This window comes from Peromyscus californicus, unplaced genomic scaffold, assembly GCF_007827085.1.
Source record: "Peromyscus californicus insignis strain IS unplaced genomic scaffold, ASM782708v3 Scaffold_22__1_contigs__length_63687245, whole genome shotgun sequence".
Classification (NCBI taxonomy): Eukaryota; Metazoa; Chordata; class Mammalia; order Rodentia; family Cricetidae; genus Peromyscus; species Peromyscus californicus.
Genome location: NW_026294525.1, coordinates 32,142,103 through 32,168,596, shown reverse-complemented (window position 1 = coordinate 32,168,596; position 26,494 = coordinate 32,142,103). Strand labels below are relative to the sequence as shown.

Below are 26,494 nucleotides of genomic sequence, written 5' to 3'. Positions count from 1 at the left end.
GTGTAATTAAATTGACTTAAGTCATAATGAACATGTTAAAAGTTGTTATGGTTGGAAAACTGCCCTCCCTTCCTAATTATAAGCCCACATATCCATTACCTGTTTCTAAATTCTCTCTTTACGTTGCCAATGTAGCTGTGCTGGGGCAACTACTGGGCTTTTCTCAAGGTTAAAGTTTGCTTGATCTCCCTTTAATACTGTTCCCAGTAAAAAGAAAGATATAACTGAAATGCATTTGAATTTCTTTCTTTGTTTCCAGTAACTCTTTTTTATTATTAATTAAATTTATCTTTTGACAGTTTCATCCATGTATATAATACGTTCTGGTTATTCTTTCTGCCCCCTCTTACTTCCCTCCCACCTCCACCAATCACCCCACACTCCTCCTCCAAATCCGTTTTCACATTCATGGCTTTTTGTCATGTGTTGTGAATACTGAGTTTAACCAGAGGGTCTGTGTGGCCATGGGTCTGGAACTATCCATTGGAACTTGGCGGGCACACATTGGAGACAATGATGGCTCCTTTTCGTGAATCCATTGGTAGTTAGCCACAAAGAGGGGTAGGGTCTCATGTGCCTTTCCTCACCACTACCATATCCTGCAAACCCATATTTTTTTCTCTCCTCACCTTCCTTCCATTCAGTCTCTTGCCATTATTTTCCATTGGCTTATGCTGGCTTGAGTCGAGGAGCCTGGGTAATGGACCTGGCAAGGTCATTTCTCTGAGCTCCCCAGTTGAGGAGGAAGCAGTGTTACAGCCTTGCTGTTCTTGGGAAACAGAACTGGAGACAGACTTGGAGATCTAGACCGGTGTGCTTAGGTTTCATCAGGGTTTGCTCTTGGGGTTCAGAACCCTGGAAAGGAGGAAAGTAAGCACATAGGACTGTGCAGAGGATGAAGGAGAGCTGGAATGCTTCATGGATGGTCAGCAGCAGCTATATTTAGTGGAGTCTTTGCTGTGCCATATACTGTCCTAAATTGAGGTAATCCTTTGGAGTTGTTCAGACCCTTTGGATCAGCTGTCTCAGGAAGACAGTGACCATGTGACTTTCCTCAGCCAAGGAAATCCCCGTAGGAGACCACACCCAACAGCTGGGGTAGAATTCCTTCATCCCTGGAGGATTAAACCAGAGTGTCCAGCGCTAGACAGAGTGTCCAATACAGTTAGGAAACAGATGTGCAAATAATGTCCATACACTGATCACACATTACATAAATATTCAAACATTCATCTTGTTTTTTGTCACATAACAATACCATAGATTGTTTATTAATTTCCATGTTCCACCCTGTAGATCCCCATAAAATTAAAATATACAGATAATTTAAAAGATTTATTAATGAACAAAAATGATTACAAAATCACATTACACTCAAAAATATGAATCAAAACTGCATGTAGAGTATAAATACATTTTAAAAAATGAAAATAGACCTACAGTTTTATGCAAAGGGGGAATTTTGTAGTAGAGTACAAATTTTGCCTCTTTCTCCATTTCCCAATAAATACTCTATTTTATAACCATGTTAGATTTACAGAAAAGTTATAAAGCTCGAACAGAGATCCCATACCTTTCCTGTGGCCGACATAGACAAGCTTGTATTAAATAAGTACCAGTGGCGCCAGGCTCCTCTTCTCTTGTCTTTATTCTTCTAGGACCCCATCCAGGAATGACGCACTACACTGAACAGCCCTGCCCCAGCTCCTCTTAGCTGAATGTCTCAGACTTTCCTTGCTTTTGATGACTTTGACAGTCTGGAGAGGTTTGTCACATTCTGTGGCATGTCTCTCATTTAGGATTTGTCTGATATTTTTTTCTCATGCTTAGACTTGGATGATGTAGTTTTGGGGGGCAGACTGAAGGGGTAAAGTGTTGTTCTACACATTATAGAAAGGAACATGTTGTTGATGTGGCTTATCCTTGATGATACTAAGCTTGATTACCTGGCTGAAGTTTTTGTTTTTTGGTTTTCTGTAAAGACAGTTGCTGTTGTTGTTGTTGTTGTCTCTCTCTATATTATTCCCTTGGAAGGAAGTTGTACGTTACCTTCTGCTCCGAAGTGATGGGATAACAAGTGTTTGTCACCACACCTGGCCATATTTCATCTTGATGGTGGGATGTCTTTATAAGTCATTTGGAGGTATTCTGTTCTCTGTCTCTGTGTCTCTGTGTCTGTCTGTCTGTCTGTCTGTCTCTCTCTCTCTCTCTCTCTCTCTCTCTCTCTCTGTGTGTGTGTCTTAATTACGGTGAGTATTACTGTGATGAAACACCACAACCAAAAGCACCTCAGAGAAGAACGGGTTTATTTGGCTTACATATCTTGTATCACAGTCCATTGAGGGAAGCTGAGGCAGGAACTCAAACAGGGCAGCATTCTGGAAGCAGAAGCTAATGCAGAGGCCACAGAGGAAGGCTGTTTTCTGGTTTGCTCCCCATGGCTTGCTTAACCTTCTCTCTTGTAGAACCCAGGACCACCAGTCCAGGGATGACATCATCCACCATGGGCTGGGTCCTCCCCCAACAGTCACTAGCCTAAGAAAATGCCCTCCAGGCTTGCCTACAGCCCAGTCTTATGGAGACATTTTCTCAACTGAGGTTCCCTTCTCTCCGAGGAGGACTTGTGTCAAGTTGACATAAAACTAGCCAGCACCATAGGGTTATCTCTTCTCAGCATGTGGTAAGCAGCTCTGCAGACTCTTAACTCTCCTCCTGTGGTGTTTGGTGGGTGTGGAATCCAGGAAAGGGCTGGCTGGGCTAGTGTTTAGTGAGTGGGGAATCCGGGAAAGGGTTAGCTGAGCAGATGTATTTCTGGTCTCTCTTGCAGCCATCAGATAAAAGCAGTGTTGGCTGTGTGCAGGCATGGAGGACGTAGGGGTTGGCTGGGCGTGTCCTTTTCCTTTTCGGAGTTTCGGAGTGTGGTCTCTGTGTACAGGGTTTTGAGGTTCCTCACTGCCTGTTAGGAGAGGAACTGCTTTATTCTGTGGAAGCATTTACATGGGGGATAGAACCTTCCTTTTTTTTTGTTTTCTTTTTTGTTTTTTGAGACAGGGTTTCTCTGTGTATCCCTGGCTGTCTTGCAACTCACTTTGCAGCCGAGGCTGACCTCTAACTCACTGAGACCTGCCCATTTCTGCCTCCCGAGTGGAATGCTAGGATTACAGGCATGTGCCACCACCTGGCCTGGGAGGGGGACAGGGGAGGCATGGCAGAGGGCAGCTTTAAGGGCATATATTCCAGGGAATATCCGTAATTCAAAATGATTAGTTGGTACTTCACATCACGTGACTTTATCATGATGTCTTCATTTCCACTTACGTTTGGAAACAACCAAGTTTTTCCTGCCTTTCCTCTCCATTCTCACACCACAACAATCAGTAGGGAAGATTTCTGCGACTCCACAGCTGAGAGCTGTGCGGACTCCTCTGGTCTTGCAAACAGGACAGTCCTTCTGTAGTTGCAGACATCCAGCTTCCTCTCATTCAGGTTAGTTCGAACTCTGCCTGCCTGGCGATGGCATCAGAGTCACGGCGTGGGGTAGGGTGTGGTCTGTGGCGGGGGGTGGGTGTGGGTGAGGTGCAGTCTCCTCTTCCAGTTTATCTGGTCATTGTAAGCCTCAAGTCGTTTTCACCCTCTACTTCTGACTGCCTGGCTATGAGTTAGGCTTCTCCCAATTTACTTGTCATTAAACGGTTTGCTTGTAGGGCTCACGTATCTCAAAGAAACACATTTATGGTTATTATAAAGAATACTGCAAAAGGATGTGGATGAAGAGATGTGTGAAAAGGAGGTGAGGATTTTGTACACTCGGTGCCAACAACCTTTGTGTGTTCAGCTGTCTGGAAGCTCCCTGGGTACCCTCTTTTTTTGGGGGGGTAGATTTTTATGAAGACTTCACTTCATATATGATTGAGGCATGGACAGAGATGTTGAACTCTGACAAAAAGGGGAGCATCTCCTGCTAATACACTGAATGTGGACACCCAGCAAGGCTTGTACGTTGCAGTACACCTGATCTCTGTCTACAGCAATCCTCCCTTCAGGGGAGGAACGAGATTGCCCTCCTTCAGGGTAGGAATAAAGGAGTGTCTTAGTGTCCACTATCAGGCGAGGGTAGGTCACATGATTTCTTTATGGCTAATTACCAGACAGAAAGATTAGTGTTTCAGTGACCTGCTCTGGAGAAGAGAAATTCCAGTTTCTAAGGGCTTGTAAGGCAGGAATAATGGACTACCGCTGAAAGAAGTATGGATATAAATACACTTAATATCACCCATATCCACTGTTGGCAGGTTTTTGCTGTTATCACAATGCTCCAATAAATGTCTTTATGTACATCTTTGTGTGTTTATGTGAGCTCTTCTATGAGGAAATTAATAGGACTGGAATCACAGGGGTAAAAGATGTCCCATTTTGAATTTTGATTCAGTTAAATGATCTTCAAAGGAATTTGAGCATTTGTGAGGACAGTATGAAATTGCCTGCTGCTCATCTTTGCTGACAATTATAAGTTACCCATCTTTTTGACACCTGTTAATCTCATTGATTTATAGTTTTTTGACTGAAAAGTTACATCTCTTTATTTGCATATGTATATGGGACGGGGGACAATTTCTGGGAGTCAGTTCTCCTACCACGTGGGTCTGAGGTGTCAAACTGAAGTCCTCAGACTTGGTGGCAAACGCCTTTACCACTGAGCCATCTCACTGGTTCAATTTTTTTACTTTAAATGAAAGTGAATGCTTTCTATTTCTGGTTTTGTTGTCATGCTTATAAAGCTGTATACTGTCCCCCAAATTTTAAAACTCTCTGGCCATCTTTCATTCTAGTCATTTCGTTTTGATATCTTTAAAAATATGTAATTTTTGTTTTTAACGTGTGTGCGTGTTAGCACGTATGTGCAGGCTCCTGTGGAGGTCAGAAAAAGGTGTTAGATCTCCTGGAGCTAAAGTTACTGGCAGTTATCAGCTGCCCGTGTGGGAACATCTACTGGTAATACACTGAGTGTGGACACCCAGCAAGGCCCGTATACTACAATACTCCTGGCCTCTGTCTGCAGCAGTCCTCCCTTCAGGGGAGGAATGAAGGAATGTCTTACTGTCTACTATCAGGCAAGTGTAGATCACAAGATTTCTTTATGGACTTAGGTCCTGGGCAAGCACCTCAGTCACTGAGCTGGCTCTTTAGCCTTTCATTTTAGAGCTTTAAATATTTTTTCCATCTACCGTTTTATTTTTTATAGGGCATTCCTTCTACTGGACACTTTTTTCAAGATCATTGTGTTTAAAAAAGTGACATTTGGCTGGGCGGTGGTGGCGCACGCCTTTAATCCCAGCACTCGGGAGGCAGAGCCAGGCGGATCTCTCTGTGAGTTCGAGGCCAGCCTGGGCTACCGAGTAGGTTCCAGGAAAGGTGCAAAGCCACGCAGGGAAACCCTGTCTCGAAAAACAAAAACAAAACAAGACAAAAGTTACATTTATTTATTTATCTATTTATTTATTCATTCATTTATTTATTTATTTATTCATTCATCTATTTATTCATTCATTCATTTATTTATTCATCCATTCATTCATTCATTCATTCATTCGTTCATTTATTTACTTATTTATTTGTATGTGGGGGACACTAACATGCTACAGTTTGCACTGTGGAAGTTAGAGCACAACTTGTAAAAGCCAGTTCTCTCCATCTACTATGTGGGTCCTGAGGATTGAATTTAGGTTATGAAGCTTGGTGTCTTTACCTGCTGAGCCATCTTGGCAGCCCCAAATCTCTCTCTAATAGATTACCCTTCTTCAGAAGCACAAGCAAATATTTTGTTATACAAAACGTTCTAGTTCTGTTGAAGACAAAAGGCAGTTAAACAATCAGAGCAAGAAAAAACACAGTGGTGATATTGAATGATTCTGTGATCGCTCCTGGGCATCCACCTCAGTGAGTGGAAACCGAGCCTCTCCCCGCGGGAGGCTGCAGCTGCGGTGTGCCTTCTAGCCTTTTGAAAATTGGTCCTACTTTGCCTTTGTGGGATTTCGTGGCACAGGCACAGGGCTGTGATGCTTGTGTCTCAAGCTGCCGCTGAAGGCGTACCAGTCATGGTGGGGAGTTGACATCAAAGCTGAGCAGATGCTATCAGATGGACATTTTCTTCTTTGGCCTTGAACTTCAGAGAGAAATGGTCTTTGGGGGCACATGGTGAGATACTGGAGGAGTCCTTTGCTCACTGAGGCAGAATGCTGTAGATACCATTTATTCTTTTCTTTGAGGATGCTTGGTACCAATTAAACACAAATGAGTGAGCACAGGTAGAGAGTGCTACCCTCGATAAATCGCTTCTCTGCAGATTGCCCTGATAGATCTCTCATTTGAAGGACATGGCAAAGGTGAGCTCCTGACATTTCTCTTCCACGCCGGGGCTGGTGCTCGAGGCCTCATAGTTTATTCCAGTGGCCCGTGTTCAAAGAGCCCTCTCCCTTACAAGATGTAAGAGATTAAGTTGTCAGGGAGAAGTAGATTGACAGATAGGCCTGTATTCTCCCAGGGGAGGGATGGCAGAGGATGCGCCTTGCTCAGGATCATCATGCCCTAAACGCAGTTCATGTCTGAATTCAGGTCAGAGGTTTGAAGTTTGTAGTGGAATGTGACTGCTCACGGTTCTGAGCTGTGTTAACTGAGGACTGCTGTAATTTGAAGAATTTCCTTATAATTTAATTTGTATTTTTTAAGGCCAGCTTCTAAATTTGATATTTCATTTTAACCCATCCTTCTCAAACCCTTTTAAAATTCTAATTTACAACTCCTCTGGTTTCTGAGAGGAGGGCTTTGAGTCCTTGCGTCAAGGGTAGTTCATCAAAAAGCAGAGGCATAATGAAGTAGGTATTGGCTTAAGTATCCAAGGTGCCAAAGACCTCTTTGGATTATTCATTTTAGTTTATGGAAGAATCGGATAGAATCGTCTGTCTTTGAGACTAGTCCAGCCGACTCTGCTGTGTTTAGTCAGTAAGCACTGTGCACTGGATTTCCTGTTGTCAGATTCCCATTAGCTTGAGGGCTTTGCCTCCACTGTCTTAATCTGTGAAGTGTCGTCTTGGGAAAGGTAAAGATATCATTATCTTTCTTTCTCCTTAGGAAAAGATCCAAGACTCAGTCAGTAGTGACACAGAAGAATAATTTAAACTGCTTCTGCTTAATAATTTTTTTTTTGTGTGTGTGTGCCTTAGTCACAAAAAGTTTCCATCTCCTTTCTCATCTCTTTTATTCTTTTGAAAAGATGTGTATGGCTATCTATCTGTCTGTCTGTCTGTCTATCTATCTATTTAAATAGGAAGCTAGAAAGGTTGTCAACTAACTCCGCTTCGTTAAAATGTTCATGACAGTATGGTAGATTGTTCTCTTGGAAGAATCTCTGGGTGGCCTGGCTCTCTCAGCAACTTGGATGTTCCCAGTGGAATCTCTGACTTACCTCTAGTCCCAGGGATCTGCCTGGGAAGTTCTTGTGCATTATGTTTGGGGCTTGGTCCGTTCATAGATAGAAAAATGAAATCAAACCAAAGCTGGAAACCCTAGTGAGACTACGAAGTCTTCTCAAGCCTCATGGCTGGTGGTTTCCTAGAAGTCACCACAATGTAAGTCACAGGAGGGCGATGAAATGATTTTGCTGTGGTCTGTTTCTAGCACCATATTGCTCAGGAAATGCTTCGGAAATGCTGATTAAGCAAATTGGCTTTGACCCATCTTGTCTGAAGCTGTGGATCATTTTGCCAGGCAGGTGTGCGCTTTTCAGTGTTAGTGTTTGATGGGGATACCTACCGAGTGTGAGGTGTACCTGTGGGATGTGCCTGTTCAGGCTTGCAGCCTCTTTTCCCCATTTCCAGTAACATGAGTACCTTTACATACAATTCCACTGTAGTTGGGGGTGAGGAGGATCTACAGATAGGTCAAATACAACTGAAGAGAGATGCCCATCAGTACTTGCCTGGGTAGACTTGGGGACTTCAGAAGGAGATTATAATATGTGCTTTGGACTTCACAATACTTAGAAGCTCTTCAATAAGATGTTAACTTAGAGTCTGCCTTTGTGTGTCCCCTAGAAGTTGGATTTGCTTCAGGCTGGTTGCCGTGTACACTGGAGGAAGTCCCCAGAAAACTAACTTGCTGCTGAGGTCTGAGTTCTCACAGAGTTGGGGTTTGTTTTGTTTCGTTTTTTTTTTTTTTTTCTCCAGAAAGCATTCAGCTTGGCCAAAGGTTAGAGGTCAGATTGCTATTGCAGTCCCTTAATTCATCTCCATAAAATATCAGCATTTTTCCTCACCTCTCACATTGGAATTCTAAATACAACAGTCGACTGTTTCCTGATGGTTTTGTATGTATTTATTGTTGGTATCCTTTATGTGAATCAGGCATAAAGACACTTAACAAATGGACCAACCGGGTCACGTCAGAAGAGGCAAAAGTGGGGGATTTCTGCTTCTTTCCCAAAATTATGTTTCAATTCAATCACTGCTTGCCAGTTTTCGGCAAGGTTTATTTGTTGAAGGACTAATATGTGCAGGGCGCCTTGTTAGATGTGGAAAGGACAGAAGTAAATAAATACGTCTATAGCCGCCTGGAGCTCACAGTCCGTCAGAGACAGGCAAATAAACTAACTCATGTCTGTGGTCTGGACTGCTGTAACCTAAGAGAGGAGACTCTGGTCCAAAGGAGCAAAGAGCAGCTCGCTTCCAAAAAGAAGCAGCCAAGCCAAGACCTAGTTTACCATGTGGACTCATACCACAGCCATCCAGGATGCTGCCAAAAGTTTTTTTTTTCTATAAGTTTCTAGAACAATCCATCCATGTTACTTCTACAGTTAAAGGCTTCAAGATCTCTCCACCTTCCATGTCTCTTCCATAACCTCTGTGCCCCCCACTCCTTGTTGAGTTTCGGCTTGCTACTTTTTAGCAATTAACTCCATGATCTTTAGCAAATTATTCATCTCCCCATGGTTCCGTTTCCTTAAACTGGTTTAATCATTGTAATTGCTTTAAGAATGTTTTTGTGAGTATTAAGTGACTTAATATAAAACTCTAGAAGAATGTGGGACGTGCTGTAGAAGTGACAGCTATTATTGTGGTTATTTTCTCAGATTCCACGTTCCCTTCTATACCTGCACTGGGCTGTAGGAGCACTGTACCATGTATTGGGATTTTATTGGTTAGCTGGCAGGTTGCTTCTTGCTGATTCACGTCTTTCTCATTAATGTAAGATTTCATTCCAGAGATGTTCTTGCTAGACCGATATGCTCCAAGATTAGGTATTTCAGTACAATGTCTTCTGTATGAACCTAATTTCATCACACATTGCAGACAGTTAAATGTTTGTTTATTGACAGAGAAGGAAGTGACTTCTTTCCTCCAAATATCTTTGTGTGGCCTTTTGTTATCTCTCCTTTCTGATTCTCCACAGTTCTACCAGCAGGTCAGCATCTTCTGCATTTTTCTACTGTAGCTCTTATCAAATTCTGTTGCATGAGTTTATGTTAATGTCCTTTTCCCCACATTTTATTTCTTCATAGGCTCAGAGTTGCTTTCATGGCCTCCCTGGCCATCAGTTCAGGGAATCCATACAAGTGGGCATTCACATTTCGGTGAATACTTGATAAAAACAAGAGGAATGCAAATTAAAATAATACTAACGTGGAGCTGGCAAGATGGCTCAGTGGATATAGGCACTTGGTGTCTAGCTTAAAGACCTGAGGTTGGTCCTCAGGACCCAAATGTGGAAGTTGAGAACTGATCCCCATAAGTTCTGACTTGTGCACACATGCCTGCACCCATGCACACACACCACTAAATAATAGATAAATGTAGTATAAAATTAATGATAGTGTGTTTGGAGGAATCTGTGGGGAAAATGAGGTTTGTGAAATGTCCATGTCTTTCGTCTCTTTAATGTCAAGGAAAAACCTAATGATTTAGTTGAGGACCCTGACTAAACAAGCAGGGAACTAAAAAATAAATATTCTCGACATAGAGGCAAACCATTTCAACAACTTTGCTTTTGCTTCATGTGTCTCAGCTTTCCAGGATAATATGATTTTTTTAAATAAATTTCAAGAAAATATTCAACTCTAGAAATGCCTGAATTGTCTAAGAGGTAAATAAAGCTTGGTGAGGGGCTGGAGAGAAGGCTGAGTTGTTATGAGTTCGTGTTGTTTTTGCAGAGAGGACCTGGGTTCAGTTCTCAGCACCCACATGATGCCTCAGAACCATCGGGAAACCCAGTTCATTGTGTTCTCTTCTGGCCTCTGTGGTGCACATGCGTACATGCAGGCGGTACACTTCATACACATAATAAAAACATCGAAATAAATGCCTGCTGGACTTGGGCATCAGGTGAAACTGCTTTGAGAAGAAAAACCAAACTGAGTCAGAATTCACAGTTCTGAAAATGTCCCAGGGACATTTCCCACTAAAATGATCTTTACTGGGTATGTTATAGAGTAACAGATACTGCAATTTGTGTGTGTGTGTGTGTGTGTGTGTGTGTGTGTGTGTGTGTGTGTGTCTATAAGGATACATGAAAAATGTTAATTTTGTTGTTACATTTGTGCTGTAATTCTGTGCTACGCATTATGTTATAAAATATAAATACAAGGAACTTATTTTTTGGGCAGTGAAGAAGTGATTATAAAAACCGGAAGCATGTGCCTTCTGCTAATTAACAAGAGGGCGGGGAGCTGCCTGTACCACGGTCACTCCTTGAGTGGTTACAGGGCACAGTTTAAATGCTTGCTTACTATCAGCTCTTTCCATCCTGTTCTTCTCCTTCCATGTCTCCCACACACATACCCATGTCTACTTGACCCTGTTTAGCTATTCCACCCACACTGTGACTCCCAAGTCTGCTTCTCTGCTCTGTTGACCCTCCCTTTCTCATTCCCAGGCTGTGCCAAGTCTTCATAGACTTGCATGCCATCCGGGTCCCTTGTAGTCTACATAGGTCAGGTTGGGCTACCAGAGCCTGAGGGTCTCTCTCTTTCTGTCCCCGATGACTTCGTCGTCGTCATCATCCCTGCATTAATGCCACCCTTTCCCATGGTGTGGTCTGCATCCCTCCCGTGACCTCAGAGCCCCTGCTGTGACTTCCTCACTCCCGGGGATGCTCCTTGCTTGACCAAGAATTGAGCTGCATCCACCTTCCTATCGCCCAGGCTCTTGTGCATGTGTGGGTGTTTTGCCTTTGTCTGTTTTACTCAGTCTTCTGCCCTGTCTGTATCTGCGGCAAACTCCCCAAGATGCTTCCGTCACAGAGGAAAAAGGACACGAGTTTTTTTAAACCGGTTTCTGCATTTTGTTTGTTGAGTTCGACCAGTTTTGAAGGAACTGCGCTTAGATAGTTGTTGCTGGCATGTCACTGTATATACGCGGTGCTGCTTTTCCTGGCCTCTGATACGTCACTTGCCACTGTTGACTTAAATAACTCTGGCTTCTCAACAACCTGGTTTGAATTTTAGGTTATTAACCATGAGTAATTACATGAGATATAAACTTTGTTGCTAGCTCAGCAGTGCGTAGATTACTGTGTAAATAACAGGTGCATATCAGCGGTAGGCCAGTCCTATCAGGAATTTCAGAGTCTGTCAGTGACTGCTGGACAGGCGTCTCTCAGTCAGTTCATGCACAGACAGCAACATGTACAAATAGATATTTGTACTGCTACCCTGCCGACCAGTCTCATGCCTACATGACATTTTATAACAGTGGGTAATTGAGGCAGTTGAGGGATAAGAGTGACGTGCAGAAATGAAGAGAAAAGTGATAATGCTGGAATTGAAATTCAAACAAATTGTTGGGGATTTAGCTCAGTGGTAGAGCCCTTACCTAGCAAGCGCAAGGCCCTGGGTTCGATCCTTAGCTCCGGAAAGAAAAAAAAAAAAGAAATTCAAACAAATTGTAAATGGAGTTTTGGAGGATGTGGCTCACTGTGGGAATATTGACATTAGCACAGTTTGGTGGGTGAAGACAGGAAGCCAGAGGAATGGACTGAAGGCTGCTTTGTGGACATGTGTGAGGAGGGTGGTTGTGAATGGGGAGTTGTAGCAGGAATCTTAGAAAGTCTTATTAATAAAATCAAACCCAGAGCCAAGTATTGGGGTGAATGCTGGATGATCAGAGAGACAGAACAAGCCACAGCTAATCTCACCTGGCCAACTTCTCAGCTGATCCTGTTTCCTCAGACTGGAAGCCTCTGTGTCCTCATATCCGAATGACTCTCAGATGAACTGTGCTGCTCAAAACCTAAAAGCTTAACCAGCCAAAATGCTGCTAGTTTCTGGTCCTCACGCCTTATGTACCTTTCTGCTTTCTACCATCATTCCTTGGGATTAAAGGCTCACTTTCTGGGATTAAAGACGTAAGTCATCATGCTTGGCTGTATCCTTGAGCAGATGGATTTCTGCCTCTGGAATGCTAGGATTAAAGGTGTGTGCTACCACTGACTATCCTAAGTATCTAGTGGCTTTTCTGTTCTCTGACCCCAGATAAGTTTATTAGGGTACACAATATTTTGGGGAACACAATACCACCACAGGGAGCCCCTAGGGGAAGTGACTAAACTCGTGAAGTGCAAAGGGTACGATAGGATAGCAGCCTGAACTTTGAAGGCAAAATGACTCTTCATAGCACAGATAAGATCTTTACTTTGTAAGTTGTGTGATAGATGAGAGGGAGTAAGTACATAAGTACTGTTTAAACTATTCTAGACAGAACCTACAAAACAGACTTTAAATCTCGATTGTTTTAATGTTAGAAATTACAGTGTATGAAATGTAGATGAGTTATATTAGCTTCTCCTCTATTTATATGGATAATTCACAGTTAAAGAAATTTTGCTAATTACCTTACTGTAGAATCCCATGTTTATATTACTTGTTGGGGGCCCAGAGAATTCTATTAGTTCCCATTTCTGATACCCTGTCCTGCCCATTTGTCCTTATTTACTTACCATTCATATCTTCATCTGATAATTCCCCATATTTATGGACATGCTAATAGTTCCCTTTAGTACAAAATATATACAGGACGCTTAGTGGCTATCTGAAACTGAGGGTAGTCCTGGTCTCGGTCTCTCTCTCTCTCTCTCTCTCTTTCTCTCTCTCTCTCTCTCTTTCTCTCTCTCATATATGTATATATATTTTAATCTATCCACCTATTAAAGTCTAATTTAAAAAGTAGACACATATTTACATCAAAACTGATAAAATAACATCAAAACAATAATACAGTAAAACAATCATAACAATATAATGTCATAAAGTTATGTGGTCTTTCTCAAAGTACCTAATTGAACTACACTCCTCTTTCTTGTGAGGAGATGCAGTGAGGTGAACAGCAGAGGCGTTGGGACATGGTGTTAGTAGGCTGCTGTCAAGAATTCCTTGAATGTCAGTGCTACTGTACTGTGTTAGGGAGTCTGAAAGCCCATGGCTGCTCTAACAGCTGACAGGTAGCATATACCACATAGACACATGCCAAGAAGATGTATGTCCAGAATGAGAGAGGACACTGACACATTCTTGAACTACTCAGAACAGTGTCCAATTTAAGAATTATGAATCATTATTTCTGCAATTTTCCCTTTAATATTTTCTGATGATGATTGACTCTACAGCCAATAACTCACATTGGAAAACGAAGGCACAGAGAAAGGGAGACTACTGTGTGTATACTTGGGCATATTTATGTCTTTAGAAGCCCTGAGTTCAGTCTTGCTGTGTTTCAGGCCACACCTTTGCCCTTTCCTTTGCAGTGAGATAGACCTGCTGTTTCCCTTCAGTCCCTGTATACTTCCTCTTCAGTTTTTGTAGTCACTTGATAGGCACGTCAGAAGCACAAGTTGTGTGTGAATGTTCAGCATTTTGTGTAGAGACCGGCTCATGGCATTACTTAGTGTGCTCGAAGCCATGAGTTGATGGAGACCTTACACCCACTATCCTGCCTCATTCTTTGTTCCCACTTCTGTCCTGGCTTCCAACAATATTACACCTCTTTGTGTACCTCCATCCAGCACCTGTAGCCCTTTGTATTTGTTGTGGTAGATTTTGTTCTAGTTCAAATATGCTGCTAGTTCTTCATCTGGCACCTTTCATGTGCCTTCCTCCCTTAGAGTCTTGCCTCATGCTGGTCTTTCTGGACATTTCCCTGCTCGAAGTCTTTCTTTCCTTCAACGTTGTGTAGCAGTATCATGTCATTTCTTCCATTCACAGCCTAACCAAAGACTTTCCCCCATGAACCTCCTTATGACCCCTCTCATTCTAATCAACACACCCTTTCTCTTTCTTCTGTCCCACACTCCCAAGCTCCCAGGGGTAGCTCTTATTCTTCCCTATGGTACATAGCACGTTTGCACACATCCTTTCTCAGCGAATGTTTTACTAAAATGCCCTGGAAGCTGACATTCCAGGGTGCTTTGAAGGAAATGGAAAAAAAAAGGATTGTTTTGTGGGTTATCTTCCTCCTTTGTCTTCTGACTCTCAAAAGTTTTCACTGGCCTCAGAGGTTGCAAACTCGGTCTACTTTTAAATGTTAAAGGCAAGAGTCATGAGGAGGCAGAAAGTATTAATACTGAAGGATTCTGAGAGATGGGTGTAGTCCAACTCTTAAGTTTAATAGAAGAGTAAACAGGTGCTTGGAACTCTCAAGCATCATCCCAGCTCATACAGCTCAGCTCACGGCAATGCTCGGGTCCAGAATACGGTTCCCTTGCCTTCTGCGGTCATCCCCATGACTTGCATAGAGCATCTGAAGGTGCGGGGTTAGGTTTAGGTTGGTGCATTAACAGCTAAAAGAGGCCTAGAATGTTCCTAGACTTTAGTAGGAAATTGAGTCTCTTAATAGATTTTCCTCTTTTAAGGATTACAGTATTTCTGGCTAATTCCTTCACATTAGCCAAGTGTTTTCCTCATTATGTTAACTTTGTATGATCTAGAAATTTGCTGACATTTAAGTAAGTCTATCGACATTTGTCACACGCTCAGAACAGTGCATAAAAACCACAAGTGTATATTTTGAAATGGTTCAAAAAGTGAACTCGTTCGTCCCTATGACCAGCTGCCACATCTGGAAACACCTGCACTACTAAAGTCAGAATCACTAAAAACAATGAAGTTATGGGGAACTGGAAGGATTTGAGAAGAATCTAATCATCTTTTTCTCTCCTGACAGGTTCTATCAGTATGTGTGCTAACAACGATTCTTGGTTGTATATTTGGGTTGAAACCAAGCTGTTCTAAAGAAGGTAATTAATACTGTGGGGTGCGGTGTGTCTCTGTGCCTGTGTGCTTTTGTGTTTGTGTGTGTGTGTGTGTGTGTGTGTGTGTGTGTGTGTGTGTGTGTATGTGTGCATCTGTGTGTGTGTGCATCTGTGTGTGTCTCTGTGTGTGCATGTATGTACACTTAAATCTGTGTGTGTGTGTGTGTGTATTCTGCATTACAGTGTGACTGAGACAACTGTAATCTCCAAGTCCTGTGTATACTCCACAGATATTGTGAATTTGATAAATTTGATGCTGGTTTAAGCATTTTTTCCTGAAGTCTTATTTTAGTCATAAAAAGTTTTTTGGTTACAAAATTTTATATTAAATTGTGGAATAAGGTCTGTGACCAAAACAACCAACTCCCCCCACAAACAACAACAACAACAACAAAACAAAACCATGAAGACATGACCAGAGGCTCCTGTATGGTGCCTGCGGTCCTCGTCTCTAGCTCCCCAAGGAATGACTGAGATGCTGTGCCCCAAGCCCTAAGGAGTTGGTTGCTAAAGCAACTCTGGAGATTACTAGGAGACCAGTTAGCATCCCTAGGTGGCCAGAATCTCCGAGGGCTTTAGATTTTTCTGCCATTGCTAGTTTCAACGTAGAAATGAAATCATCACACTCCTACTTGTGTTTTTGTGGTATCAAGAGTGGGATCTGTGCAGCACCGAAAAATCAACGTACAAATAAGAAGGTGAACCACAGGCCATTTCAGTGGTCATTCTTCTGATTCTGTAGTGTCTCCTCCTATAACCCAGATGGTTTCTTCGGTGATTCAGTTTTCAAAATTGAATACATTTGTGTCCTGTTCAACTACCCCGTTGTTATAATATTACTCTTCGAAAATGTTTGATGATTGTTTGAAATATGCCAGTTTTACTGGTGTAGTTAGGATACCTTAGAGCAAATATGCTCAAGCTTAATGTAAGTGAAAACTTGGGCTTTTGTGTTCACCTATGCAACCTATGCATGAAATGAAGTAATTTCACCTCACATCAAAGAAATCAAAAAAACACGACAATTTTAATGTGAGCTCAAGGTAGTGTGTACTGTTTTAATAATTGCCAGACGCATACAAAGTAACAGCTGTCCCTGTGATGGCCTCTCCCTTTCCTCAGACCATGCTAGGAAAGTTAGTTTTCCTTACTTTAGAAATCATTGTTTCTCTTTGCAAAATTGCTTGGTTTCTAAGCAGCAGAAGTGAGTTACTTTCCACAGTGGTGTCTTGGGTCAGGGTACCTTAGCTAGTGCATGCTTTGGAATTTTGTGATTGGCAGCATCTAACATATTCATAATTTTCAGTAAAAAGTTGCAAAGGCCGCTGCTTTGAGAGGACGTTCAGCAACTGTCGCTGTGATGCTGCCTGTACTGGCCTTGGGAACTGCTGTCTGGATTACCACGAGACCTGTGTGGCTCCAAGTAAGTGTGGCAGGGAAAGGAGGAGGGTCACAGGCATCAGGAAAAGATCTCAGGGAAGCTATGTGTCTTCCAAGTCTGTGATTTGACTCACTCAATGTTTTTCTTTTTCTAGACATAAATTTATTTTATTGTCTGTCTGTCTATCTATTCATCCATCCGTCCATCCATCCATCCATCCATCCATCCATCCATCTATCTATATCTTATCTATCTATCTATTATCTATCTATCTATCTATCTATCTATCTATCTATCTATCTATCTATCTACCTATCAACCATCTATCTATCTAGCTATCTCGTGTATCATCTATTTTTTGAGACAAGGTCTCACTATATAGTCCTGGCTGGCCTGGAACTTGTTATGTAAACCAGGCTGGATCTACCATGCCCGACATCATTTTTTCCCCATTTTCTAATTTAGAATCTCCATGTCTTCTACTGTAGCCTTTCCATTTCAACACTTAGGGGAAAATCTTCACTTAATCTCTCTTTGCTAAACGTTTTATGGATAACAAAATTGTGTCTGTTTTTCATGGATGCTAAAAAAATCCTTTGTGGCTTAATTTACATTTAAACTAAGACCTGAAAGGATACTTAAAAATATGTGAATACTTTCATTAGGGACCTATTAAAGAAAGAATTCTCGACTATTCATTGAACATTTTAAAATAAAACCATTGCAATAGGAAAAATTGAGATAAGGAAGGGATCAACTTTATATATATTGACACCAGGGTCTTGTTCTATAGCCCTGGCTGGCCTCCCACTTGGCATTCTCCTGCCTATGCTTCTGCGGGGAGCACTGGGAAGATTACAGTTGTTTATTGCCATGCATAGTTTTAGATGAAACTTTGAGAACCCTGACAGTCGCTACTGGGGCCAGCCAAGGTTTTCTTATGTCTGTATAATAATGATGATGCAGTCCCCATTTAAAAACAATGAAACCCCAGGTTTCTCGCGAAATAATAAGTGGTGAGTGCCTCCGTGTTTGCCAGTTGTTAGTTCAGAGTGGCTTCCTGGAGGTAGAATCTCAGGACTCAGTTACGAAATGCATCGTTGACCTTCAGCCTCCTGTCCGAGATGGTGATTATTCTATGGATGTGTTGAATTTGAACTGTAAGTGTCTTTTTTTTTAATGTTGGTTTCTAGCACACACATGGACTTGCAACAAATTCAGGTGTGGTGAGAAGAGGCTGTCCAGATTTCTGTGCTCTTGCTCAGACGACTGCAAGGCTCACAATGACTGCTGCATCAACTACAGCTTTGTGTGTGAAGGTCAGACTTCCCTAGGCCAGGCTCTCCAGGAGCCTGGCCTCTTCCAGGGTCTTAAGGAGCTTTTGCATAGGCATTGTATTTTATACTAGCTGCTCTGTTTCTTCTCATTACAGTTATCAGTTGTCTTGATGGGCCAGTTATATTTGCCGAAAAAGACTTGTAAAAGACTTTTATTACAGAATGGTTCAAATGTATACATGAATTAAGAATGTGTAATTGGTCATCCAGCTTAATGACAGTTATTGTCTGTACATGGTTGAACTGATTTTATCTGCAGCCATTCTATTCTCGATTCCTGACACCCTCTCCGTGCCTTATACAGAACCTTCATACTTAATGCTGTCCTTGTGTAAAGATCCTCTTCCAGATCTGGCCGGCTTTTATGTCCCTTCTTCCTTGTAACAAAGGAACAGAGTCTGCCATGCAGAGCTAGGGCTGGTGCAAAATTGATTTGATGAGATCACGTGCATTCAGGGTGGAACGGCTGTGGACAGAAAATTACTGTGAAGGATGCTGACAGCACTATCATGTCTCATAATAAGTCTTTCCTTGTACCCCCAGCTCCCAAATAATGATACGGAGACTTACTATTAATTATGAAAGTTCATCCTTAACAAAGGCTTGACCCACTAGCTTTTATAACTTAAACTAACCCATTTATTTCAATCTACGTTCTGTTGTGTGACTCATTACCTCATCTCTCAGTACTTCTCATGATGTTTCCTTGGCATCTTGCTGGCGACTGTGCCTTTCTTCTTCCCAGAGGCCTCTCTGTCTCCGGAAGTCCTGCCTAGCTATTGGCCATTTGGCTTTTTATTACACCAATCACAGCAATCCATTTTCACACAGTGTTCAAATATCCCACAACAGTGTTTTGTTCAAGCATTACAAGGTTTCTTGAAATCTCATAACAGAATCTTACTCTCCATGTGAGGGAACTAAGACACAAAGTCCCAATTTTGTAGAGTGGCTGGGACAGGTTATAAATCCTGCCTGAAAAACATTAAGACTTAGAAAAGGAAAAGGATATCTCTGTCCTCACAAAGATGGCTTAGTTGTCCCTGTATTTAATGGAGACAAGTTGAAGAACCCGTGGAGAGGCTCCAGTCCACTGACAGAATGTCCCTTATACTAAATGACATAGCATTTGCTCAGAGCCTGTGCATATCTTCACACATACCTTAAAGTGCTCTTCAATTACATACATTACCTATAAAATGCAACTGCTATGAAAACATCGTATCTATGACATTGTTTAGGAAATAAACTGTAATGTTCAATACAGACACAATTTAAAAAAAAAATGTTTTCAATCTGTAGCTGGTTGAATCCGTGGGTGCAGAATATTCAGAGACAGAGGGATGCGTAGTATATTTTAATCTTGCAGTTATGTATTTTGGTTTCTCGCTGGTGTGAACTGTTATTTTTGGAACAGAACAACTCTCTGTACTCATGATATTTCTCTTCTGTCAATGTCTCATGATGTCTGTTTGTTTTGCTTCGGGGGATCTATGTTGCTGTGTCTGATAAACATTGCGTTCCTGCCATTACCAAGTGTGCTTACTTTATTTTATTTTTTTTTTTTGAAAATATTTCAGATAAGACAAGTTGGGTAGAAGAAGCATGTGAAAACATCGATACGCCACAGTGTCCAGAAGAGTAAGATCATGTTCTGAGACATACATATTTTTCCCTTTTTTAGAAGGACTGTTTTTTTTTCTTTCTAAATTAAGATTAAAAATAGTAATAAATCATTGACTGATGAAACAGTAGCTTTCACCAGGCCTTGTGTTCGCTGCTGGTTCTGCAGAGGACTGTGGTGTGACCCTGGCTCTGGAAGCTAGTGGAAAGAGTCATACCATAAATAATAGCATTTGTTACCCAGGACTGCTGGTGGTGTGGTGTTTGGAACCTTTGGAAGCAAACATCTTGACTCTCTTTTGGGGGTTTTCGTGTTGAACTTGTAGCCAGTTACAGTTCTTTTAATTTTTTTTTTTTGAAATCGCATACATTTTTTTAGGATAAATAACACATCTATGAGAGGAAGTTTACGTGAGTTTTGTAGTTCATCTGTGTTCTCTCTTGAACTATTTATGTTAAGACATGCATTTTTTTACCGGTATGAAATAATATTTTCCAAACTTTAAAACACTTTAAACCTGTATTTTTGCTTATTTTGTTCATGTATGTAATTGATTTTGTCATACAACTTTCTGGTTTGAGACAGTAGTAATGACAACAAAAACCGAATCTAACCTATATAATTTCTCATCACACTTTTTTTTGAAAAGGGGAACTCCTGTCTAAGCTGTTTCTTGTTTTGTTTTTTTGTTTTTTTTTTTTTTTGGTTTTTTTTTTTTTTTTTTTGGTTTTTCGAGAGAGGGTTTCTCTGTGTAGCTTTGCGCCTTTTCCTGGAACTCACTTGGTAGCCCAGGCTGGCCTCGAACTCACAGAGATCCGCCTGGCTCTGCCTCCCGAGTGCTGGGATTAAAGGCGTGCGCCACCACCGCCCGGCTGTTTTTGTTTTTTTAAATGCTGAGATGTACTAAACATTTAGAGTTGGCTGAATTTTTCTTTCTAAACCTTGATCATTGTTTGAAAACGTAATAGGGAAAAATACAACACCTGCCATAATTTAGAGCATACTATTCTGGGTAATTTTATGTCAGTGCATTTACCTGGTGGTCCACTAACTCGCTTTTATGTTTCTTGTTGATTGGCATAATTGTGAGCATTGACTGAGACTATACACCGTTAACTATGATCTCCCAGGAGAGCTATGTTATCAAGAGCAGTTACTGGACGTTGTAGAACAAAGCTCTTCCTTCGATGGGGTTCCTTTTAGGTCTGGGTGTGAGGTTAAAAGGGGAAGGTTGAGAAGATAAAAGAAAGAAAACATTTGCCTTCAGATTTTAAAGTACTGAGAAACTATCTGTGGGAAGTGTGTTCGCAGTTATCTGGTGACGCAGCTTTCCTCCCCTCTGCAAGCGAACCTGAGGCAACACGATTTCGGAGCCTTGGCTTTTTTGGAATTCATAGCTGTTCTCTTTCGCCTAGTACACCTGATGTATGGAGTGTTTTACTTTCTCTTTGGCTTTCTATGTCACACACCTTCTGTGTCTCTCTGTGAACTCATGTTTGAACATCCCTAGCTTTAAATGATTTCATTGTTTCAATATACGAAGGCGATGTCTCTCAAGCTTCTGCATCACATACTTATCTCTTTGAATTATGTTGAACTTAAAAATTAAATAAGGCCAGTGGGAGAGCACTTGCCTAGCATTAAGGAGGACCTTGGGTTTGCTCCTCAGCATATAAAAAGAAAGCAACCTAAGTCTACCTATAGCATATATTTTACGACTGATGAAGCACCATCGACAGAAGAGGAGACAGAGGTTTATTCAGAAAAAGAATTAGTGGGAAAAATGTAGTTTAGGCAAGGCTATTTGTCGAATTTATATTCTTAGGACGTATGAAAATCCTATAATGTGATCGTAGCATTTGACCGAACTTTCAGAATGGCAGGAAGCATGATTGAAGATTTTGTGTGGTAGCGCAGAATGGTGTGGATCCTTTGTAAGTGTTGTTGATGACACATGCATGCGAACTACTCCTTGATAAAATAGGGATACAGATATAAACGCATGTAAATCATGAGTCTTCTTGCTGACTTTTTGGCCTGCTTCAGTTGCACACTGACCTCCGTGAGAAGCCTTCCCTATGGTGGCGCCAGGGAGAGGGCACTCTTTCTTGGATGCATCTCTGTTTTGCCTCTTTACACAGTTTTCTGTTTCTCATTACCAGGTTTGACTCACCTCCTACTCTCTTGTTTTCTTTGGATGGATTCAGAGCTGAGTATTTGCACACCTGGGGTGGACTCCTTCCTGTTATTAGCAAGCTGAGTGAGTAACTCCAGACCTGAGCGCTGGAGGGTCACGACTCTGGAGATGGAGGAGGGAGGTGGGATTTGTTCGGAAAAGTACTGTGCAAGGCTCTCACTCTTGGACCAAACGTCTCCATTGTAGAGTAGTAAACTTGTGAGAACTCTAGTCCTGGTACTGTAGATCCTTGGAAATTGCCCTGAAAACACTTCCAACTTAGCAGTTTTCCTAGTGTCTTAGCCCTTGACCATGGCTACTCATATTTATTCTTTTTTGAGAATTTTGGGTTCTTTGGGAAAAAATATTTATTTACTTCCTGAATATTCCTGTTAAAATAGAATTTCAAAAGCTGAAAAAAATTGAAAACTGATACAGTCCTCCTGTCGACTACTAAAGAGATCAGCTAGCCTCTGCTATCATTTGGGTCAAATTGAATATCTGTTCAATTTCATCTTTTCTCTTTTTGGGACAAGGTTCTGTGTATCCTAGGCTAGCCTTAGACTTGCTGTGTAGCTAATGATAGCCTTGAGTTCCTGATCTTCCTGCCTTCACCTCCCAATTCCCAAGGTTAAAGGCATGCACAGCCATGCCCACCTTCAATTTCTTTACCTTAATTAAAGCTTTTATTGAAAAACTATTCTCCAAATTACTGATGAAACAGGATAGTATTTTCTTAATGTTGAAACTGAAGCTTTACATCTGATTATTAGTCACTTATAACATCATTTTTGAAAGAGGGAAGAGCATGTATGGATTCAACAACAGTTAGACTTTGTTAGTTGTCAGTGCTTAACAGTTGTAGTGTTCTACAGGCCTGAAATATAAGTGGAAATGGGCAGTTATTTGTCGTGTTCTCCTAGAATTCTAAAATATCTCCTAGACAAATAAATTACATTGTTTTAACATTAAAATTACTCTCAGTAAATGCACATGCATATCATTATTCTTTGTTAATTTAAAATTTTAAGTTTTTAATGTCTACCTGGAAGATAATCTTTTCAGATAGATACTTGACGTAAATCAGGCCCTTTGTCCCTCCCTAAGGAGACTTGTCTCCGTGGTACCTGACATGGCTCCTGAATGCAAAGTTAAGGAGCTGTCAGCATCTATGTGTGACATTTAAACCAAATCAAGGCTTAGTTAGCTTAAACTGCAGCACTGGGTAACTGGGAGTATGTGGGGTGGGAGAGCTGAGGCTGGTGACTCCGAGCCCTTCAGAAGGTCATCCATATGCAGGCACACACCAGTCTGGGGAACGTTTTCAGGTAATGCATTTGATATACTGGAATCATCAATTGTATGTACCTCCCCCAAGAGTAGACAGTGCAGGAGAGTGAGACACAGGGCTAACCCAGGAGGGCATCCATCAGCAATGCCCACCTTTTCAGCTCTCCTTGACTTCCTCTTGTTTTTAAAGTAGCTAATACGCTCATTCTTTGATGGCTGGTTCATGCTTTATCTTCTGGGATGACGTCACCTCAACTGCTGCCTCTTCTTAGTCTTCATTTGCAGATTTAGCTGAGGATGTAGCCTCTTTTCTTTACACTTACTCTAATTTAGGTATTTGATCATTAAGTATCAAGATCTTACAAGCATCATGCTATTACAAACTGTCCGTCTTAATGCCATTGATAAATGTAGGCTAACTGCCTATTTGGCTTAATCACTTTACTGGTTTTGTGACCAAAAAACAACAACAACAACAACAACAACAACACCCCCCCCCCAAAAAAAAACCCCAAAAAAACCCAATTAGGTCTGGAGATGTAGGAGGGGCCTTCTTGGCCAGCACACATGAAGCCCTGGGTTCAATCCTCAGGGCTACATAAACCAGGCATGATGTTGGACAAGTGTAATCTTAGCACTGAGGAGGAGGGGGCAGGAAGACCGGAAGAAGTTCAAGTTCTTTACTATACACCAAGCTTGATGCCATTCTGGGTACATGGAAAGGAGTGAAGTAGAGATAGATAAATAATACCTATTTTTCATTGTAGCAATTGTGTTACTTTTGATCTGGCTGCTTGCTCTGCATTCTGGAATAATTACTTTGTATGGTATGCCTAATAGCAATGTCTTTTTTTTTTTTTTTTTTTTTATCTAGAAAACTGTGGAACATACACGAAAAACATGAGGCCTGTATACCCTACAAAAACGTTTCCCAATCATTATAGCATCGTCACAGTGAGTGGGCATTTCACCTTTTTGTGTTCATATCAGGAGGATGTAATTGAAGCATTGTTCAAGAGAATAATTAAATCTTAGATTAGGATGAAATCATTTGTTTTGCAATGTGAGCTCTAATCTGCAATCGCTCTTTTCCTTAGGGACTTTATCCAGAATCCCACGGCATAATCGACAACAAGATGTATGATCCCAAAATGAATGCTTCTTTCTCACTTAAAAGTAAAGAGAAATTCAACCCTTTGTGGTACAAAGGCCAGCCGGTAAGCTGGTTGTTGTGGCCACTAAAATAGTTTATTATTCTTACTTATTTTAATCAGAAAAAAATAAACTGATTCCCTAGGAATTTTAGCAACCTATTTGATCTCCTCGTGCCTCTGGCCATCCCTTCTGTAGGGCAGGCGAATGTAGACACTCATGTGTATGTATGATTGCATACTTTAAGAGAAGTTTACTTTAGAAATAGATTTGGGTTATACTATCTTCTTTTTTTTTCTGGTTTGAGTCTTCTCTCTTGTAGTTGTTTGGCATGATAATTTTTATTAATTATTATTTACCTTTATATGCTTATGGTGCATACTGTGATAATTTGATGTGTGTACACACTGTATAATGATCAAACCAGTGTAATTCATATTTTCAGCTTCTCAAATATCTAACTTTTTAAATAATATGAAGGAATGCTAAGGGGATAGAAATGTTAAATACCATGGTTTGATAGTATACTTCATGTACATGATAATTGTTGGGAACTTATTGACCTTGAAAACATTGCATCATCAGAGAAGAATGCATTGGTATTGCTTCCTGTCTCTCCAGAGGTTAATGTTTTCATTATCTCTGAACTTTCTTCCATTCTCTTCCCCAGATTTGGGTCACAGCTAATCATCAGCGGGTCAAGTCTGGCACATACTTCTGGCCAGGATCAGATGTGAAAATTGATGGAGTTCTACCAGATATCTACAAAGTGTATAATGGGTAGGTGTAGATGAACTTTTCCTAGGTTTTGTAATGTAAAACAATTTATAATTCTCTTGTACTCTTTTTCTTGAGTCCTGAGTTCCAACATTTGAATGACACTGTGAAGTAAAGATCTTTAAGATCAGAACTTTTTTTTACAGAGTTTTAGGTGGATGATAAATAAAAGTAAAATCAGACCAACATTTTGTAGAAATGCTGACAAAATAAGTTCAGATCCTTGGGCAGTGATTAAAAGAATGAGTCAATACTGGGCATGTTGGTACAAGACTCTAATTCAAGTAGCTAGCAACTGAGGCAGGGTGGTTGTGAGTTTTGGGACAGCCTAGGTTACAGAGTGGGATCAAGGCCACCCTATGTGAATTCAAGGTCATCCTGAGTTTCATAATCAGCTTCTGTTTTAAACCAAACAAATTTAAAAAAGCATAGAAGGAAGGAAGGAGAGAGAGAGAGAGAAAGAAAGAGAGAGAGAGAGATCACAGGGGAAACAGTTCTGAGCATAGAGGAACTACATATTTTAACTCTAGGAAGAAAAAGAATAAGAGAAGGAAAGGATGGATGCATTAAAGATGACATAGGTAGGAGCTACTGCATGGTGAGATCTGGAACACTGTTTAAGAGAAGATTGTTGCATCTTTGTATTTCCAAATTTCTATGGAAATATCAGGTAGTGAGTGTCATAGCAGAAACAGCCTCTCTTCACTCTTCGGAGATACTCTCCTGCCTGGAGCCATGCTTCTAACAGAGTTGGGACTTGAAAGAATGGAAGACACCATCAAAAGTACCTTTTGTGGGGCAGGGTCTGTGGGGCAGGATCTTTCTATACTCCAGCCTGACCTCAAACCACAGTATTTCTGCATTATTTTCCTGAGCGCTGGAATTATAGAATGGCAAATAAACCTCAAATAATTTCAAATGCAATAGATGTCTCAGCTTGTTTTGGCTACATTTAATATTATTTCCAATGAGGAAAGTATTGACATTTGACATACAGTGGTTGCAGACTTGTTTTAATTTGCTCGTCTTTAATTTTATTAGGTCAGTACCATTTGAAGATAGAATTTTAGCTGTTCTTCGCTGGCTACAGCTTCCTAGCTCTGAAAGGTATGTTGACATTTCTGGTACAAAGCCTCCTTTGTTTTATAGACATCATGTGCTTCTAACAAACAGACAAAACTGCTGTTTGCTGTGATGTCTTATATCCAAAGAAACTGAACAATTACAGCTTCATTTTGAAGAATCACAAGCCTGTAAATAACTCCTCAGAATTTTAGTAATGTTAACCCAGTGCTGTAGGATTTTTAATCAGGATCAACTGTTGAATTATTATTTCCATTCTGTTTTTCAATGTGTTCGTAAAATATTACATTTTGATACTGTTTGATTTAGACCACACTTTTACACTCTGTATTTAGAAGAACCAGATTCCTCAGGGCATTCACATGGACCTGTCAGCAGTGAGG

General features: G+C 41.0%; 1 protein-coding gene across 2 annotated transcripts in view; it reads left to right on the top strand.

Annotated features, from left to right (window-relative positions):
- The window catches only part of Enpp1 (ectonucleotide pyrophosphatase/phosphodiesterase 1), a 64,931-nt gene that overhangs the window by 14,248 nt on the left and 24,189 nt on the right, over window positions 1-26,494 (top strand). For both annotated transcript variants that reach the window (XM_052751192.1, XM_052751191.1), the window contains exons 2-11: window positions 15,204-15,276; window positions 16,598-16,714; window positions 17,866-17,991; window positions 19,590-19,650; window positions 21,796-21,893; window positions 23,974-24,053; window positions 24,197-24,316; window positions 24,922-25,031; window positions 26,070-26,135; window positions 26,421-26,493. In XM_052751192.1, the coding sequence (XP_052607152.1) occupies window positions 15,204-15,276; window positions 16,598-16,714; window positions 17,866-17,991; window positions 19,590-19,650; window positions 21,796-21,893; window positions 23,974-24,053; window positions 24,197-24,316; window positions 24,922-25,031; window positions 26,070-26,135; window positions 26,421-26,493 (924 nt within the window). The remainder of the gene's footprint in view (window positions 1-15,203; window positions 15,277-16,597; window positions 16,715-17,865; window positions 17,992-19,589; window positions 19,651-21,795; window positions 21,894-23,973; window positions 24,054-24,196; window positions 24,317-24,921; window positions 25,032-26,069; window positions 26,136-26,420; window position 26,494) is intronic.